At 46.1% G+C, this 18,715-nt stretch overlaps 1 protein-coding gene across 1 annotated transcript in view; it reads right to left on the reverse strand.

Annotated features, from left to right (window-relative positions):
* Positions 1 to 257: 257 nt before the first annotated feature.
* The window catches only part of LOC139667208 (collagen alpha-6(VI) chain-like), a 66,034-nt gene continuing 47,576 nt past the window's right edge, over positions 258 to 18,715 (reverse strand). Inside the window, 8 exon segments of the mRNA XM_071546642.1 lie at positions 258 to 1,308; positions 4,253 to 4,271; positions 6,070 to 6,266; positions 8,026 to 8,153; positions 13,918 to 14,005; positions 14,232 to 14,912; positions 15,419 to 15,515; positions 17,123 to 17,616. Of these exon segments, the coding sequence (XP_071402743.1) occupies positions 1,133 to 1,308; positions 4,253 to 4,271; positions 6,070 to 6,266; positions 8,026 to 8,153; positions 13,918 to 14,005; positions 14,232 to 14,912; positions 15,419 to 15,515; positions 17,123 to 17,616 (1,880 nt within the window). The 3' untranslated portion in view covers positions 258 to 1,132.

Raw genomic sequence — 18,715 nt, forward strand, 5'->3', positions numbered from 1 at the left:
CAGCCTCTTCAGACCGCTGTTTATCTTTGTGGAGTAAATGTGATGCTGCACAGATAACCAGGATCTACACATTCAAACAACTGTGCTTAGGTGGTGGAAGTATCTGAATAATCAACAATATAACTGAAGGATATGAAAATGTTTATCTCTGTATATCTCATTCACATGAACACAATTTAACGTTGACGGGAAGATTTCTTCTTGTTTCCACCTCTGTACGTATGAAGCTTTTATTAGTGTTGAGTCTCGGCAAACTTTTATAAGGCAGCTTTATTTGTATAGCACATTTCATACACTGGGGCAATTCAAAGTGCTTTACAGAGTAATACAAAATCCAATAGGTAAAAGATTTACAATTAAAAAGTGCAAAAGTGGGGCACCCTGGTGGCTCACAGAGTAGAGGGCGTACCATAAGGCTCAGTCCTTCCCACAGCGACCCGGGTTTGAATCTGGCCCACGGTCATTTGCTACATGTCCTCCCCTCTCTCTCTCCCATACCTACCTTCTCTATCAATAAAGCATGAAAATGCCTAAAATAAATCTTAAAAAAAAAAAAAGTACAGACAAGAGATATAAAAAATAAAAGTCTTAAAGAGTAAACTAGTGCAGTTAAAATCTTGCCCCCGGCTTCACAGCAATAGCACCTGATGTTTCTGACTCACTAAGGCAGACCTGACGTTTGGGGGTTCATAGTGTCTCTGATGAGCTTGGGTCGGGAACAGTTACAGGTGGAATCAACATTCAACAGTCAATAGTTTTCTAAGGCAGCTTGTTTTCCTGATACATGTTCTGCGTAGAGCGGCGGTTTTCAGTTCTGTGCCATCGAGGTCCGAGAGTCTCCAGGTTTTCACCGCAGCGGCCGAATTCACCGATTAGCACCTGCAACCAGAGAGGAGGAGGTAACCAGTGAACCGAGCTGCTGGAGTGTTTGTTTTGGATGAAACTGTCGGCCTCCATGGACCAGAACTGAAACCCGCTGGTCTAGAGGCCGGCTGATTCTTCTGAAGTGCCTCTAAACCCACAAAAAAAAGACATTGGAAGTGCTGTGCTCTGATGAATCCGGAGTCGGCAGGCGAAGCTCTGCACAGCGTCTCTCCAACACTCCTCCTCCTCCTCCTCCTCCTCCTCCTCCTCATGGAGTCCTGGTCAGACAGAGGCTCTCGCACTTCTCCTGGGTCTCGAAGCGGTTGGCGTTGCCGCCGCAGCCGCCGTACCAGAAGCGAGAACATTCACTCCGTTCGGTGTCGAAGAACCACTGCATGGTGTAGTTCTGGCAGCTGCCCACTTCCTGGCTGAGGAAGCAGGCGTCTGGAGGGAGACCAGAGGTTCTTATCAGTATCGATGGTTATTGTACACAACGTCAAACCAAATCATTAAAGCTGCAGTAGACAACTTTGCACACCGGAGGCCCCAAATGGCACAAGTGAATGTATGACAACCCACTTCATGTTAAAGCTCTGTGTAGCTCTGGTAGAGTCTTGGGTTGTGTCTCTTCCTCCGAGATAAAACCCCAAAATCAGTGATTCTGTGATCTGTTGCTCCGGTAGAGGAGACTGGAGAATTGTGTTTTTTCCCACAACGCAGCCGAGGGCATCACAAGGCATATTCAGGTCAGTCAGTCAGTCAGTCAATCAGTCAGTCAGTCAGTCAGTCAGTTCTCAACCTTTTTCGCTTGTGACCCCTCAGAATGAAGCGATGCCAATTTGCGACCCCCATCGCAGGCTGCATATGCAGAGAGGTGAAGAGTTCAACCAAAGAATGATTTTCCCTTTTCAGGTTGTTTCATTTGATATCAGTGGAGGCGGAGAGGCTGAAAACCTTTATAACTATTATAAGCTTTTCGTGTCCCATAAAACATCTCGCGACCCGCCAAAATGATCTTGTGACCCCCTGGGGGGTCCCAACCCGCAGGTTGAGAACCACTGCTCTAGAGCGCATTTTTGACTGTGAGATGCAGTGTTTCCCATACAGAGGCACAAAATCAAAAGTTGGTCAGTGTGTAGAAATGGATCTAAATGGATCTCTAATGCTCCTGATGTCACATCACATCATGTCTGTAATGTGGGGATGTACAGACAGCAGACCAGCAGACTGAACTCAGTCCACTGTAGGGATGGGTCATGATTTTTGAATTTTCGAACAGTCATTAAATCCTAAAAAATTGAATAATTTATGCGACTATCGTCTTGTCTTAAAAAGTATATTTTCCCTTGTTTTTACCGGTGCCTCTATCGGGGCTAATCGGACTAGGTAGCTGGCTTAGCTAGCTAGCTCTATGCTAACGTCCGCCTATATAGCTTGCTAGTAGTAAATAGCTATGGCTTGATTAGCCCCGAACCGGTCCTTCTCTCGTTTTCTATAGCTATGGCTAATCAAGCCATAGCTATTTAGCCGGACTAGGTAGCTGGCTTAGCTAGCTAGCTCTATGCTAACGTCCGCCTAGCTTGCTAGTTAGCCTGGCTAGCTAACGTCAATATGGCTAGCCTAGTTCGCACTGTCCGTGCGGGGGGGTTGGGGTGGGGGGATCTTCGAAGAATGGTTGAATAGTTCCCAGTGAATATCGAATAGTATTTTTGCTTGAAATGCCCATCTCTAGTCCACAGAGTCTCCAAGTGAGAAAACTAAAGTGAAACTTAACACCCACAGTCAGTAACAGATCTGCAGACAGCAACTGGTCTTCTGCCCTGCAGACTGCAGACGGTAAGTGACGTCATCTTGTGTTTAAGTAACGTTAGTGGAGTCAGGTCATCTAGCTGTCGCAGTGCTGCAGGCAGAGAACTGAACACACTGTGGGTCTGAACAGGATCTGTGGTCACACTTTCCAATAAGGGTACATTAATTAAGGGTTAGTTAATGCTTAATAAGCATTAACTAACTAACAAGGATCTGTGCTTGTTTCTCTCTCCATTCACTGCCATTGTCTGGAGGAACAGTCTGAAAATCACTTCTAGCACATAAAGGAACGCCGACAAAGCAGATTCTGACAGTATATAAACTAGGTCAAAACCCAGTATATGGCTGGACCGTGTATGAGTGTGCCACGTGCCACGGACGACCAATGGTGTAACTAACTCCGCTGTAGACTGCTAATACAGAATAATAGTCCATACATCCATACTGATCGTTCCAGCGCGTCCCGTCTCTCTCTCCACCGCTGTCGTCTCCATGGCGCCCACGGCCCGCATCGATCCTGCCGATCCAAGCGCCAGGCGCTCTGTTACCCGTCGGTGCCGAAAACGCCGTTCGCCGGACACCGGGGGCAGATCGTCGTCGGGACCCCCGCCGAAATCTCGGCCGGATCATCGGGAACAAATCGGCGCCCGGCTAGCGGCACCGGCCGGAACCGTGGCCCCGGGAAACTTCGGGAAGGTCGGAAATAAGCCCTCGGCGTGATGAAACCTCCATGCTTGTTTGTGTCTCTCTCCCCCGACAGAACAGAGGGGCTTCAGGTGGACTGAGCTCGCGCATATGCATCGACATAAACGGTGATATGATATAATTGTATAGATTCTATTTTAGCTTCAGCTTACATGCATGATATTGGTCAGCCTGCTTACTGTGTGGGAGAAACGGGCTCCTGATCTCAGCGGAGAAACTAGACGGCGGAGAAAACGAAACTGAAATTTCTGGCTCTGTGATCCTATGATGTGCCACGGCCGACCAATGGTGGAACTTGATCACTCAGTCAGTCACTCACTCAGTCAGTCAGTCAGTCAGTCAGTCAGTCAGTGAGTGACAGACATTCGCGTTTGTAGGGCTGGCCCCGCTGTTGCGGTCCAGCCAAAAACTAGTCCTGCTGCTGAATTGTGTTTAAGTGAATCTCTGTCTTTATGTTTATTAAACCTTTCAGTCTGAACAAGTGGAACACCGACATCCGGTCGGAGGAAACTTATGATGATGGAACGAAGAAAATAATAAGTTTACCAATAATTGTAAATAGGTGGAAAAAAAGGTGGAGACAAGACTTTGACAAAGCAGATTCTGACAACATGCAGTATAAAAAATGAGTCTCTCACGCATTTTCCTCTCCTTGCAATTGTTGGTAAACGTATTATTTTATTTGTTTCATCTGCATAAGTTTCCAACCTCCTCTGCCGGAGCAACAGCTACACAACCCAAGCTACTACCAAAGCTCAACAGACCTTTAAGAGTTCCCCACACTTCATTTGTATACAGAGTTTCTGGAGATCACTAATACAGTGGAAGGCGGCTGTTGAAACGATCCAGAGCCAGACGGAGAAGCGGTTCTTACCCTTAGTGAGGACGCCGGTCTGCTCTGTCGTTGTTAATGCTTATTAAGCATTAACTAAGCCTTATTAAGCATTAACTAAGCCTTATTAAGCATTAACTAAGCCTTATTAAGCATTAACTAACCCTTATTAAGCATTAACTAAGCCTTAACTTAGTGTGCCCTTATTGTAAAGTGTTACCAGTAAAGGAGAAATCAACTTGTGGAGTGTGGGCAGGAAACAGGAGAAAGCAGCAAAAATGATTTGACATCTGAAAGGCCTGGCCATCAAGAATTTAAGATCTAAGTGGGTGCAGACATAAATGTCATGCTCCAGTTAAAATTATAATAATAATACTGGATTTTTGGGCTTTCAACAAAACAAAATGAACATGACATTCCTCAAATTACAGCTAATCCAACCCAGCTGAACAGCAGAAGTCCTGGTAAATATTTGAAAGCAGATCCAGTCTCCAGAGGCTCTGGAAGAGTTTGTTAATGTGAAACAGTTTGTACCAGCTGACAGGCAGCGAGCGTCACATCACATCTGACCGGACTCTGTCTGAGTCTCTGCTGAGCCACAGACCAGCTGACCGCTACTGACACAAGCTTTAAAGGAATAGTTCACCCAAAAAAGAAAATCCTGTCCTCATCTCCTCCCCCTCATGCCAGTTGAAACTCAGGTGAAGTTTGTCCATATAACACACAGGGAGGCTGCAGCACAACTCCATAGCAGCCTTCTCCAAAACAACTGAAGTCAGTGGGGACCAGTTCTTCAGAGTTCCACAAAGACCTACAGTATATTTACACCATCATTTAGTGCAAATCTGAACTACAGCTGATTGATCTGCAACAAATAATGGTGTATAGGTCTTTCTATTCACAGTGTGATTGTTTGTCTGTTTTTGTTTTGGAGCTCTAAAGAACAGGTCCCCATTGACTTCAGTTGTTTTGGAGAAGGCTGCTACCAAGTTGTGCTGCAGCCTCCCTGTGTGTTATATGGACTAACAAACTTCACCTGTGTTTCATTTGGCATGAGGGGGAGGAGATGATGACAGGATTTTCATTTTTGGGTGAACTATTCCTTTAAGGAGGTGAAAGCGTCTAGCTCTGCCGAATCATCTAGGAGCGTATGGAAATTTTTATGTAATGTCATGGTTTCAATCCATTTATTGTTTTAATCAATCTATTTTATGTAAAGCACTTTAAGTTGCATTCTATGTATGATTGGTGCTATAGAAATAAAATTATTATTATTATTATAAGTAGTAGTATTAGTACTGTTATTAGTGTTACTATTAGTATTGTTATTATTGTTATTGGACAGGATTTACATGCACCTCAATACTCTGATTACTGAGAGTTTGGGGAAAGAAAACAAAAGACATTTGACAAAAGCATTTACATCCCCAATACATGGAAAGACTGCAGAAATCTGTATGATAACCAGATTACATTACTCTGATTATGACCTTACTCCGATTAAGATAATCAGATAAAGGCGTTTACATGTTTCAGTAGTCGGAGTATCGCCTTAATCGGGTCAAATTATTAGTGTGCATGTAAACATATTCATTTTTGATACCAAAGCTGGTTGAGATTATTGAAATTTGATATGGTTCTAAAATGAAACCTCAATACCTTTCTGTGCTGAATGAAAACACATTCAAATATTTGATAGATGAAATAATTTTCGTGTTGCAGTATGTGCCATTTGCTTTTTCAATCCAATCTCAGTTCTCTTCAGTAAAAATACTTGCTTTTCAATTTGTTTTAATGCCTTAAAATCAATATTAAGACCAAAAATTGGACTAGATTCAGGCCTGCGTTGGTTTCTGTACTCGGTCTGTGTGCAGGAAGGACTTACTATGGGAGAGACAAGTCTGGAAACATTCATTTTCCGTGTTAAAGCGGTTGGCGTTACCGCCGCAGCCGCCATACCAGAAGGGCGAGCATGCACCGACGGCTCTGTCAAAGAACCAGCGCCGGACATAGTCTGCACACTGGGTCCCAGTATCGGCATCCAGCTGACACTGGGCTGAAAGCAGAACACACACATTTACTACAGGAGACACACTGATCGTCCCGCAGCGGCGCTTCTCACAGCGGGTTCTAGAGGAGTCCGGGGTCCCGGCAACAGGGAAGAGTTCCATTTAACTTTTCTTTAATTCGATAGAAATGACCCAAATTAGAGAATAAATAACCGTGTGTTCACACTGCACGCGGCTCGATCGATGTGTCGCTCTACTCTGACCGGTTGTGGGCGGGGCCAGAGGCTTCAGCTGCTGTTATGCAGCGGTCTGCAGCTACAGACTTTGAACCAAGCGGCCAAAACCACGGGAGAATCCTGAAGCCGATAAGGAGGAAGTGGCGGCAGGCGGCGATTCCTCTAACGTCCGCTAGAGTCCGGCTCCAAAAACACTCCAAACCTCCAACTCCATGAAGTCAACGGACCACAACCAACTTCTGATAAAAATATAAAGGCAATACATTTTTTTGGTCTCAGTAGCTAATTTCACTTCTTCTAAAGTGTGTTCTTACGGACGTTTTCAAAATAATTGCGTCATTAAAAGGATATAACAGTTATAAAATGGGGTTGTTTTCCAAGTGAATCAACTTCTCCAATTCTAAAGCAGTTCATGAAACTAAATCACATCAGTAGGGAAACAAGGAAGCGCAGAAATCTGATTGGCTGTTGACGGAGGGTGACGGTGAAAAGTTCAGCCGTGGAGAAGCTCGTTGAGCGTCGACACATCAGCTGAGTCGCTCGGCTCTGGAGGAGAGGAGCGGACTGACGCCGACTCGGCGCTCGAGCCGCTCAGTGTGAACACACAGGCGGATCAACGACTGAAACCTTCCCCTTTGGGTCTCTGGGGCTCGGTCTGATCCAATGGGGATCCGTGATTTAATGTGAATCCGATTTGAATCCGTGACATGAAAACATGCGAGAGCCTCTGCTGCAGGAGAACACATGCAGGTCGATCAGGTCTAACTGGAACTACTGTTCTACTCATGCCTCGACTAGAAGCTCCAGACAGGAACGTGTCTCTAACACAATCGAAGTTTAGTTCATTTGCAGTGTGATAAAACGTAGAAGCAGAGTGATTTAACAACACAGTCAAATAAAATATACTGACAAAAATAACATATGAAGGAGAGATGCAAAGGTGAGATAAATAAACCCAACATGCGTCCAGCCATGCAGCAGCTAACTGGTCAGAGTGTCCTGTGCAAAGCTGACAGTGAAGTCTGTAAAAACTGTAGGTTCATAGCACAAATCATCAACTTATTAAATGAGTTTCACTTCTTTTTAATTTTTCATAATGCATAAAAAATGAATTAATGAATTAATAATCTACAGTTTTCCGTAACCTTGGTGCGTGCCTTCGCTCCATCTTTATTTTATTTGCTCTTTTGCTTTCTGCCTTAAATTCATATTTTATGTAACTTTGGGCTCCTGAGCGAGGCAAACTGCTTCAGAGTACAAGCTGCAGACCTGAATGAAACGGTAGCATCAAATAATTCTTTGTGTTTGTTTCAACCTGCCTGGAGTGCCAGATGGGTGGAGTTTACCACATCAGGACAGTTTAGTCTAAGTGATAAAGTACAGAAAGACTGACTCCAATTCTTTTTTGTGATCTGGAACTCATTGTACTTTCCTGTGATGCAAACCCCACCCATCTGGCACCTCAGGAGGATAAAACAAACCTTACTTTTCGCTCCATTGTCTGACGAGCAGCGTACTGACTCTGTGTGTGTGTGTGTGTGTGTGTGTTTGGGAGCGGAGCGGACACTACCGGTCAGGTAGGGTCGAAAGGGGAGCCCCTGTGGAGTGTGGATGACGTCCGGCTGGCCGGTCTGCGTCTCCAGTCCGGTCTGCTCCGGAAACTCCTCCTCCACCTCCTCCGCAAACTCCTCCCCCTGCCTGGAAACAGACAACATAGGGTGAGCACATTTTCAAACCCCCAAACCGGGACCCTTAAGTGTCCCGCACGTTCATGCACACGCACATGTATGAGCTCACGCACCACAGGCGTTTTCATCAGGATGGAGGACAGTTATTCCAGCTCTTAGCACACCTAGTGATGCACCTTCAACACCATGGAAAAATCCACCAAAACATAGTTTATTTGAAAACTGTATACGGTAATAACATTGTGCATTGTTTATGTTTTTTGATTGGGTTAGGTAATAATGAGCCGGACAGAACATGATAAACATCTATGTAAGTGCTGAAGACAAGTATAATACTATTATTATTATCTTAATAGTGGTGAAAGCCGGGACAATTTGGTAGTGAATGTTGAAAACTGGGACATTTTAGTGTTTTACAGATATTTGTCGGGACTCGGGACACCCATCTTGAAACCGGGACAATCCCAGACAAACCGGGACAATCCCAGACAAACCGGGACAATCCCAGACAAACCGGGACGTCTGGTCACCGCAAAACACAACCACATTATTCAACATTTAGTCACATTATTACAGTCTGATTATTTAGCAACCAGAACCACATTAGTCAACATTCATTCAGATTAGTCAACATTAAATCAGATTATTAGCAACCACAACCAGATTATTCAACATTCACGGTCAGATTGTTCAACAGTCATAATCAGACTATTTAAAAGCCACAATTACAATTACTAGAATTTATAACCTCCTCCTCTCCTCTCCTTGTCTCCTCTCCTCCTCTCCTCTTTTCTCCTTGTCTCCTCTCCTCTCCTTGTCTCCTCCTGTCCTCTCCTCTCCTCTCCTTGTCTCCTCTCCTCTTCTTCTCCTCTCCTCTCCTTGTCTCCTCTCCTCTCTCCTCTCCTTGGGTGCATCCCAAGTCTCTTATTTGATATTTCCTCGCTCCTCGATCCTCGCTTGAACCGGAAGTCGTTCTGGTCCGTCATTTTGAAGGTCGTCCCAAAGCTCTTATTTCTGCTCCGAGGAGCGAGGAGCGAGGAGCGAGGAGGGATCTCTGAGGAGCTATGAGCGAGGATACACGAGAGCAGCCTTCCCGGAAGACTTTCAGCTGAACGCCATGACGTCAATTCTCCGCCCCTACATCTGGCAAATTTGAACGAGATGGCGGAGAAACAGTACGAGTGTAAATGCCCGTTATTTTATGCTTTTTGATATATAACGTTAATGCAAGAACATGGGGAACCTAAATTACGTTTATTTCATCCACAACCCGTTTTGTCTGCAGAAACGGACGTCGCTTCACATGACGCTTCAGAGGAAAGGACGTCTCATTTATCTAAAAACATATTTCCTTGTTTCCTCTCTCCTCGCATGGTTTCCTTGCGTCTCTCCATGCGTCCTCGGTGGGAGGGACTAAGACGCAAGGAAAAGACGCAAGTGAGGGAAACGTGGATGCAATTTAAGAGACTTGGGATGCACCCCTAGTCTCCTCTCCTCTCCTTGTCTCCTCTCCTCCTGTCCTCTCCTCTCCTCCTCTCCTTGTCTCCTCTCCTCTCCTTGTCTCCTCTCCTCTCCTCTCTTCTCCTCCTCTCCTCTCCTTGTCTCCTCTCCTCTCCTCTCTTCTCCTCCTCTCCTTGTCTCCTCCTGTCCTCTCCTTGTCTCCTGCTCTCCTCTCTTCTCCTCCTCTCCTCTCCTCTCTTCTCCTCCTCCTCTCCTCTCCTTGTCTCCTCTCCTCTCTTCTCCTCCTCTCCTCTCCTTGTCTCCTCTCCTCTCCTCTTTTCTCCTCCTCTCCTCTCCTCTTCTTCTCCTCTCCTCTCCTTGTCTCCTCTCCTCCTGTCCTCTCCTCTCCTCCTCTCCTTGTCTCCTCTCCTCTCCTTGTCTCCTCTCCTCTCCTCTCCTCTCCTTGTCTCCTCTCCTCTCCTCTCTTCTCCTCCTCTCCTCTCCTTGTCTCCTCTCCTCTCTTCTCCTCCTCTCCTCTCCTTGTCTCCTCTCCTCTCCTCTCTTCTCCTCCTCTCTTCTCCTTCCTTGTCTCCTCTCCTGTCCTCTCCTCTCCTCTCTTCTCCTCCTCTCCTCTCCTTGTCTCCTCCTGTCCTCTCCTTGTCTCCTGCTCTCCTCTCCTCTTCTCCTCCTCTCCTCTCCTTGTCTCCTCTCCTCTCCTCTCCTCTTTCCTCCTCTCCTCTCCTTGTCTCCTCTCCTGTCCTCTCCTCTCTTCTCCTCCTCTCCTCTCCTCTCCTTGTCTCCTCCTGTCCTCTCCTTGTCTCCTGCTCTCCTCTCCTCTCCTCTCCTCTCCTCTCCTCTCTTCTCCTTGTCTCCTCTCCTGTCCTCTCCTCTCCTCTCTTCTCCTCCTCTCCTCTCCTCTCCTTGTCTCCTCCTGTCCTCTCCTTGTCTCCTGCTCTCCTCTCCTCCTCTCCTCTCCTCTCCTTGTCTCCTCTCCTCTCCTCTCCTCTCCTCTTTCCTCCTCTCCTCTCCTTGTCTCCTCTCCTGTCCTCTCCTCTCCTCTCTTCTCCTCCTCTCCTCTCCTCTCCTTGTCTCCTCCTGTCCTCTCCTTGTCTCCTGCTCTCCTCTCCTCCTCTCCTCTCCTCTCCTTGTCTCCTCTCCTCTCCTCTTTCCTCCTCTCCTCTCCTTGTCTCCTCTCCTGTCCTCTCCTCTCTTCTCCTCCTCTCCTCTCCTCTCCTTGTCTCCTCCTGTCCTCTCCTTGTCTCCTGCTCTCCTCTCCTCTCCTCTCCCTCTCCTCTCCTCTCCTCTCCTCTCCTCTCCTCTCCTCTCCTCTCCTCTTCTCTCCTCCATGGTGGGACACAAACACACAAACCACTCTCCAATTACAGTAGTGGGATTCACAGTCAGATTGTTCAACAGTAATAATCAGATTATGCAGCCACTTTATTGTTTGCTAGTAGCAATTCTGCAGCATTTCTGGCTGAAAAGAAAATATATCAATTTGGAGCCAAAATCTTATGACTAAGAAATATAATATATGAATATCTGTTATGATTAAGGTTGGAGTTATATATCATATGAGCAGTGATACTCTGTTCTGTTGTTTGCTGATACAGTTCAGTTTCTGACCTGCTGAGCGGGCAGAAGTGTCAGCTGTCCTTTCAGCCTGTTGATGCTGATGAATAGCGAGTTATAAACTTAGTGTGCATGTAGTAATTAATAATGTGATAATAATGTAGTAATTTTGGGTAGTGAATGCTCAATTGGATTATGGCACAAAGGATTGCAATATAAAATCCTGTGTATTGGTAAATGTTTAACAACTCCTTCACCGTCAGCAAATGTGATTCATTTCTATCTCTCTTCCAAACTAAAATTGACACAATACACAGCCAACTGGCCACCACCTTCGCCTCCACCGTCTTTAATCCGGAACCCGTCTCCCCTCCACTTTCCAATCACCCATTCACATCCTTCACTGAAATCACTGCATCGGACCTATCCTCCATAGTCACTGGCATGAAAACCTCAACCTGCATCTTGGACCCCATCCCCTCCACCCTAGTCAAGGCCTGTCTCCCCTCACTCTCTCCTTTGATCACTAAAGTTATAAACTCCTCTTTGTCCACTGGTCTCGTCCCCCCCGTCCTCAAACTCGCTGCTGTCACCCCCTTACTAAAAAAACCAGGACTCAACCCTGACAGCTTCGACAACTACCGGTCCATCTCCAACCTCCCCTTCCTCTCAAAAATCTTAGAGCGAGCTGTTGCCTCCCAATTAAAATCTCACCTGGACTCCAATAACCTCTATGAACCATTTCAATCCGGTTTCCGCTCAAGACACAGCACCGAAACTGCTCTATTAAAGGTCACCAACGACATACTCCTCTCTGCCGACTCCGGTTCCCTCTCCATCCTCATCCTCCTTGACCTCAGCGCTGCCTTCGACACCATCAACCACTCCATCCTCATCACTCGCCTCCAGTTCTCCCTTGGCATAACCGGCACTGCCCTCTCCTGGCTTAAATCTTATCTCTTCGACAGACATCAATTCATCTCCATCAACAATTGCAAATCCACCACTGCCCCAGTCACTCATGGTGTCCCCCAGGGCTCAGTACTTGGTCCCCTGCTCTTCATCCTCTACATCCTACCACTTGGACAGATCCTCCGCCATCATGGCCTCCAGTTTCATTGCTATGCAGACGACACCCAGCTCTACCTCTCCACCAAGACCATTTCCGTAGCCACCCATTCCACACCCTCACCACCTGCCTCACTGACATCAAAACATGGATGCAAAAGAACTTCCTGAAACTCAACTGCAACAAGTCTGAAGTCCTCATCGTTGGCCCTAACTCCCTCACCCGCTCCACCCAGGATTTCTCATCGATGGCTCCATTGTCACCCCCTCCACTCACGTCCGTAACCTTGGAATCATCCTCGACCCCACCCTCTCATTCCTCCCTCATGTAAACCAAATAACAAAAACAGCTTTTTTCCACCTTAGGAACATCGCCCGTCTCCGACCCTCTCTATCCTTCTCCGCCGCTGAAACACTCATACATGCGTTCATAACATCCAGGCTCGACTACTGCAACAGCATCCTATATGGCTCATCAAACAATGTCCTCAATAAACTCCAATATGTCCAAAACTCTGCTGCCCGCTTGCTCACCTCCACCCGCCGCACGGATCACATCACCCCTGTCCTCCATGACCTCCACTGGCTCCCGATCAAATACAGGATTCACTTCAAAATATTACTCACCACCTTCAAAGCCATCAACAACCTGGCCCCCCCCTACCTCTCTGACCTCCTCCATCACCACACCCCTACCCGTCACCTCAGGTCCGCAGACGCTAACCTGCTCCAAACCATCAGGACAAAGCACCGGACCTGGGGCGACAGGGCCTTCGCTGCAGCCGCCCCCTCCTTCTGGAACGCCCTCCCCAGCCACATCCGAAAGGCCAACACTCTGTCATCTTTCAAAAAAGCCCTCAAAACCCACCTATTCACTCTTGCTTTTGACCTCTAATCTTCTTCTCCTCCCCCCTCCCCCGTTCCTCCCTATGTATACGTCCTTTTCTCATCTATTTCTATCTTTTATATATATCTCTATTAAATTTGTTTTATCCTGTGTTTGTAAAGCGTCTTTGAGCACCGAGAAAAGCGCTATATAAATGTCATGTATTATTATTATTATTATTATTATTATTAACAACCTTTGGCATGACTATTTAACATTCATAGATTATCAATCAAATAAGATTATTTAACATTTATCATCTAATTATTTAACAATCATAATCATTTTTATGTTTATATCCTGTTCATGGAACAAGTCAATGGATGAAAGTGTTTTTTAGGACTTCCCTGGGTTCCTGCTCTTGTCTGAAGCGATAACGCAGCATGACTTTCATCTTTACATGATGAACCTGAACGCAGCGCTCCCTAATCTGAGCTTCTTCTTTGTCAGAATTAATGGGAGAAACACGGACCAGATAAACTTTGATGTGCTGAACCGCAAAGGAGAGATATTCAGGAAACAAAATGTCTGATAGTGGCAAAAACACTGCAGTGGAAATCCCTTTGATAAGTCTGATTGATGCCATATTTGGAATGTAGACATTTGGCTTTAATTTGTAGTTGCTGAACTGATGAGTCGACTTTCAAGCTGATTATCTGTATGTAGACTGGTACTGATATGACAGGATCACCTTTACAGTCGTGCCGTTTCTGCTCGGCTCAGTTGGCGTTTGGTTCGTTAGTATGTTCGTTTTGCTCCTTGTAATTTACAGCACTTATTACAGTATACTACAGGCAGAGTGATTTACCCGACTATGAACACCTCCTGTCCTTGTTGGCTCTCCAGCTGGTCACAGGTCAGTTTGAGAGAAGCAGGAGGGTAATCATTCATTCCACCTGGAATCAGCACAGAACATGTTTGCCATTGTGAAGTCCATGCTTAGACACAATGTGATGAAATTAACAGCTGTACCAGAACTCTTTACATGTTTCTCCTCTTTATTTTCCTGAGTGTTAATTGAACGATGGCTTGAGACACAACATACATTTTGGAGACAGCTGACGATAAACTCTGACCTAATTCCATGTAAAAGCCCTGCTGTGTGTGTGAGTCTGTTCTTACGTTTGAGGACGGAGAGGAAGACTCTGAAGAAGCGCTGGGCGTAGCCTTGCTCCGCGGCCTTCAGCTGGCCGACGTGGATCAGATGCTGCTGTACAGGCAGACTGGCCAGCTCCTCCACCTGCGTTCGGTTGTAGTTCTCGCCCACGGCCACCACGAAGAGCGCCACCCCCTGGCACTTGGCCCGCTGGGAGATGTAGTGCAGCTTGGCCCGGTCCCAGTGGGCCGTCTCGGCGCCGACCACGGCCAGCAGCGCCTTGTTCTTCCTGGCCCGGACGGCCTTGAGGAGCACCTGGTTGAGGGCGAACTCCAGGGTGTGTCCCAGCGCAGAGGAGCCGCCCTGCTGCTGCATGTTCTGGACCAGGTGCGTCTTCATCAGGTCGTGGTTCTGGTAGGCCAGCAGGCCAAACTCCAGCTTGGCGGCCTGGCCGGCCTGCGCGGTCTGGCCGTACAGCGAGCCGCTCTGCTGGACCAAGGCCACCCGGGCCCGGCTGTCGGCCCAGCGGGGCTGCTGGCTCACGGCCAGCTGCTCCACCACAGAGCCCAGCAGCTCCTGGACACCGGTGAACTGGTCAGCCTGAATCTCCCTGGAGCCATCCACCACCAGGGCCAAGTCCACATCCACCACCTGGGGCCCCGGGACCTCCTGGACGCTCGCACACTCCTCTAGAGGCCTGCAGGGGTCTGAAACACAGCAGCATTACCTTCCAACATCCTGCTAGCTGGGTTAAAAACTGGAAAAAGACTTCAGTGGTACCAGGTTATAAATTCTGATCTGTATTTATGTGTAATGATCATGAATGGACTTGAATTTTAAGGCAACTCATATTATTGTACGTTGCCTTAAAATGTGTTGAGTATTGACCTAACCTGCCTTGACATCTTTACATCTCCATAGTTTTACTCCACCTACACTTTTGCACACATTTGCAATATAAATCTAAAAAGCAATCTTATCACTGTGCCAATGCAGCTTACAAATCTTAAACACAAAAACAAGGATTATTATGTATTTTCAAAAAAAGTAGATACTGAAAGAAATGAAAATAGGAAAGTAGTAAATTAAAGTAGGAATACCAAAGTTTGCTGTCCCTATGTAAATTTATGTAAGCCTTTCCAGAAATATTACTGCATTGGTTTATAATAAATATGAATCCTTGAAGGAGAGACTAGTGAGCCTCGCTGCTTACCGTAGCAGATTGCACAGTGCTTGACCTTCCTCAGTTCAGTAGCCAGGTTCTGCGACCTCCCCAGCACCAAGAAGATGGAGTTCCCCGAGTCATCAGCCTGAGACGAAACAGCAGATGTCATTACTCACAGCTCAATATCTGCTTGCAAAAAGTAAAATGCTCACCGAGTCGTTCTCAATGGGATTTCATCTGACTTGTGGAGAGAGTCGGTAACATGACACGCAGCCACAGTAAGGAAAACCTTCCTGATACTGATACAGTCCACGTCTCATTTGTCTCGAGGCTTGATCGTTCTTTCACTTGTTATCTGAGATGCTGATGCAGTTGATGCCTTTTAAGCACCTTCAAGTATCTCTCTTCAAACATGGCTGCACTTTCTTAGTACTGAAGACATGTTCCTGGCAACAGACACTACATCTCTTAACTTAAAAAGTGAGAGAATAAGTGCACAAGGAGCTGAAATGAAGTCATGGGCCAAGCAGTCAAACCTCCTCCTAGTCATTCGGTTGTACCGCTGCTGTTCCCTGCCAAGTGTTTAGAAGCTGAAAAAGGAGCTGGTCAGATGTTCAGCTTGGACGTTCGTGTTTGGCACATGTTGTCCCGCTTGCACCAAGGAATGAGCAAAGACTACGCCTGGTTTGCACTGTTGTACCGTTGAAGCATTAGCAATAATCCCTTGGCTTCTACCTTCGCTGTCTGTTTGTCAGACTGTAATGCGACCTGTAGAGCTTTGTTTGTCTTTACTGTAATCACACAGTGCTGATTCATGCTGCTGCTATTCGTCAGTAAGCGTTTCGAGCCTGAATCACGCCCTAAACACCTCGACCCAGATGATGTACACCTGATGACGTTCTGAGCAAGTTGGGTGCAAGACGGCAGGAAGTTCATTCGTTGGAGCTTCTCATATCAAGACAAGAGTGAAGTCTACAGATCAAGTCTGCGCTAAAAAAAACCCCGACTGGCCTGGATCTGAGAAATCTGGAGCGGAAAATGTTGATGTGATACTGATGTGACTTGGGATGAGATTTGGGAGGTTGTAGATAGATAGATACCTTTATTGTCACTGTACGAGTGCAATGAAATGTCGTTTGGAGCAAGCCTATAGATGCCTAATTAAGGGTAAAAACTATAAGAAAATATAAACACTATAGAGTATAAGATACGAAAATTTAAAGTAGATAAGAACAAAATAATACTGTTCATGCACAGAATAAAAGAATGAAATGTCCGGTACTGGGAGCAAGTGGAGCCAGTAATGCAGCGTAGTTGGAGATATTGCATAGAACAGATTATTGCACTTGAAAGGGGGGGATGCATGTGGGCTGTGGGATGCGAAAGGCGAGCGAACTGTGGTGGAAAGGTATGTAGTTGGTAATATAACCAGGCGGAGACCGGGACAATTCAGTGATTGGAGATAACTTTCCTGCTTGGAGCCGGAAAGGTTTGGAGAGTTGTACGCAACAGTTTGCACTGCAGTGGGGAAAATAGATTTGTGGAATATGAGAATCTATTTCATCATGAATTGAGATACCTTGGGCACGTTCCCACTGTCCTGACACTTCTAAAAAGGCAAAGGTCTCAGTGATTGCTCGCTCTTTGAAGTGTTGGAACTACAACATCTGGTTTGGATGGAGACTCCCTGTGGACACGGACGGAGTGTGGATGGGACGCAACTAATCAACTCTGTTGGCAAACCAGTCCTACCTCGAACGCCTGCAGAACAGCAGGACTGTTCCGCAGAGAGATGACGGCCGGGACGATGTTCAGGGCCCGGTACATCATCACCGCGGTAACGATATCTGCGGCGTCCTGGGACGGCCCGGCGGAGAGGAAGACGGCCACCTTCCTCATCCTCACTCCCTGACGAACGCGCTTGAAGACGTTCTGGGCCACGTAGCGCATGGCCGCCCCCAGGTGGCGCCGGCTGGCCGTGCGCTCCAGAGCGATGTTCTTGACGGCGTCGATCAGCTGATTCTTGCGGTGGTAGTCGTGGAAACGGATCATGTACTTGGTGTGCGCGCTGTATCCCACCACGGCGACGCGGGCGCCCGTCGGACAGTTGCTCTCGGCGACGGAGACGTCCTCCAGCAGGGAGAGGAGGGCGGAGCGCATCCTCTCGAACGCGGGTGGCGTCACGTCGTCGGACATGTCCAGGCCGAACACCAGCTCGGTGGGATAGGCCGGGCACTCCGTCCGACCTGGGAGCCGAGGGGGAAAACGACACCGAGTGTGGTGGAGAGGAGGAGATGGGTAGAAAGCAAAACCCTCACACACACACATGCAAAACACCCTCCTCATGTTCAGATGTAGCCTGTGAAACGCCAAATAAATCAGTATCATCTTTTAAAACACTCCTCAAAACTTTTATGAACAGGATTTTGTATCATGTTCTGCTTTATTCCTCTTTTAATGTTTTACTTGTTATTTTATAAGTTATGTGTCCTATCTCCTGTCTTCTATTCTTTCTCATCCAGACCTCTCAGGTCATCTGGGTCAGGTCTGCTTTCTGTCCCCAGAGTCAAAACTAAACATGGAGAAGCAGCGTTCAGTTTCTATGCTCCACATATCTGGAACAAACTCCCAGAAAACTGCAGGTCTGCTGCAACTCTCAGTTCTTTTAAATCAAGGCTGAAGACTTTTCTGTTTGCCGCTGCCTTTTATGACATCAAATAACTATTTGTCTCTCACACTGCACTGTAACCTTTATTCTTGTATTTTACACCTGTCCTATTCTATTTTAGCCTATTTTTTTTTTTTTTTCTTTTTGGTTTTTATTCTCTTAGCTCTTTAATGAACTTTATTTTTCTTGATCTTTTATTTGAATTTTATCCTTTTCATTTTGTCTCGATGCTTTTAATGTTTTATGTAAAGCACTTTGAATTGCCCTGTTGCTGAAATGTGCTATTTAAATAAACTTGCCTTGCCTTGACCCTAGAGAGCTGTCACCCTCTCATATTCCTACCTTACATTTTTTTTTTTTTGGTCTAATCACTTTTTGTGTTCATTTTATGCTTTCCTCTGTCCTCTTTTTTATCGGCCCTGTAAATCACTTTGTAACTTTGTTTCGAGAAGTGCTCTATAAATAAAGTTAATTAGGATTAGTATTAGTATTGTAAACTTAAAACCTACTTCTTCAGCCTGGCTTTTGATTAAGAATGGTTTATAGACTTTATTTACTTTATTTTATTCACTTATTTTGTTTTTATGTTGTCAAATTTTATTCTATTTTATTTCATCTGTTATTTTATTAATATTATTATTATATATGTTTGCTTTTAAATCTATTTTTATTGTATT

Source organism: Centroberyx affinis, unplaced genomic scaffold (assembly GCF_046629955.1).
Source record: "Centroberyx affinis isolate AG114_WGS23_722 - 3 ecotype Tasmania unplaced genomic scaffold, CSIRO-AGI_Caff_v1 ptg005367l_1, whole genome shotgun sequence".
In the NCBI taxonomy this organism is placed as follows: Eukaryota; Metazoa; Chordata; class Actinopteri; order Beryciformes; family Berycidae; genus Centroberyx; species Centroberyx affinis.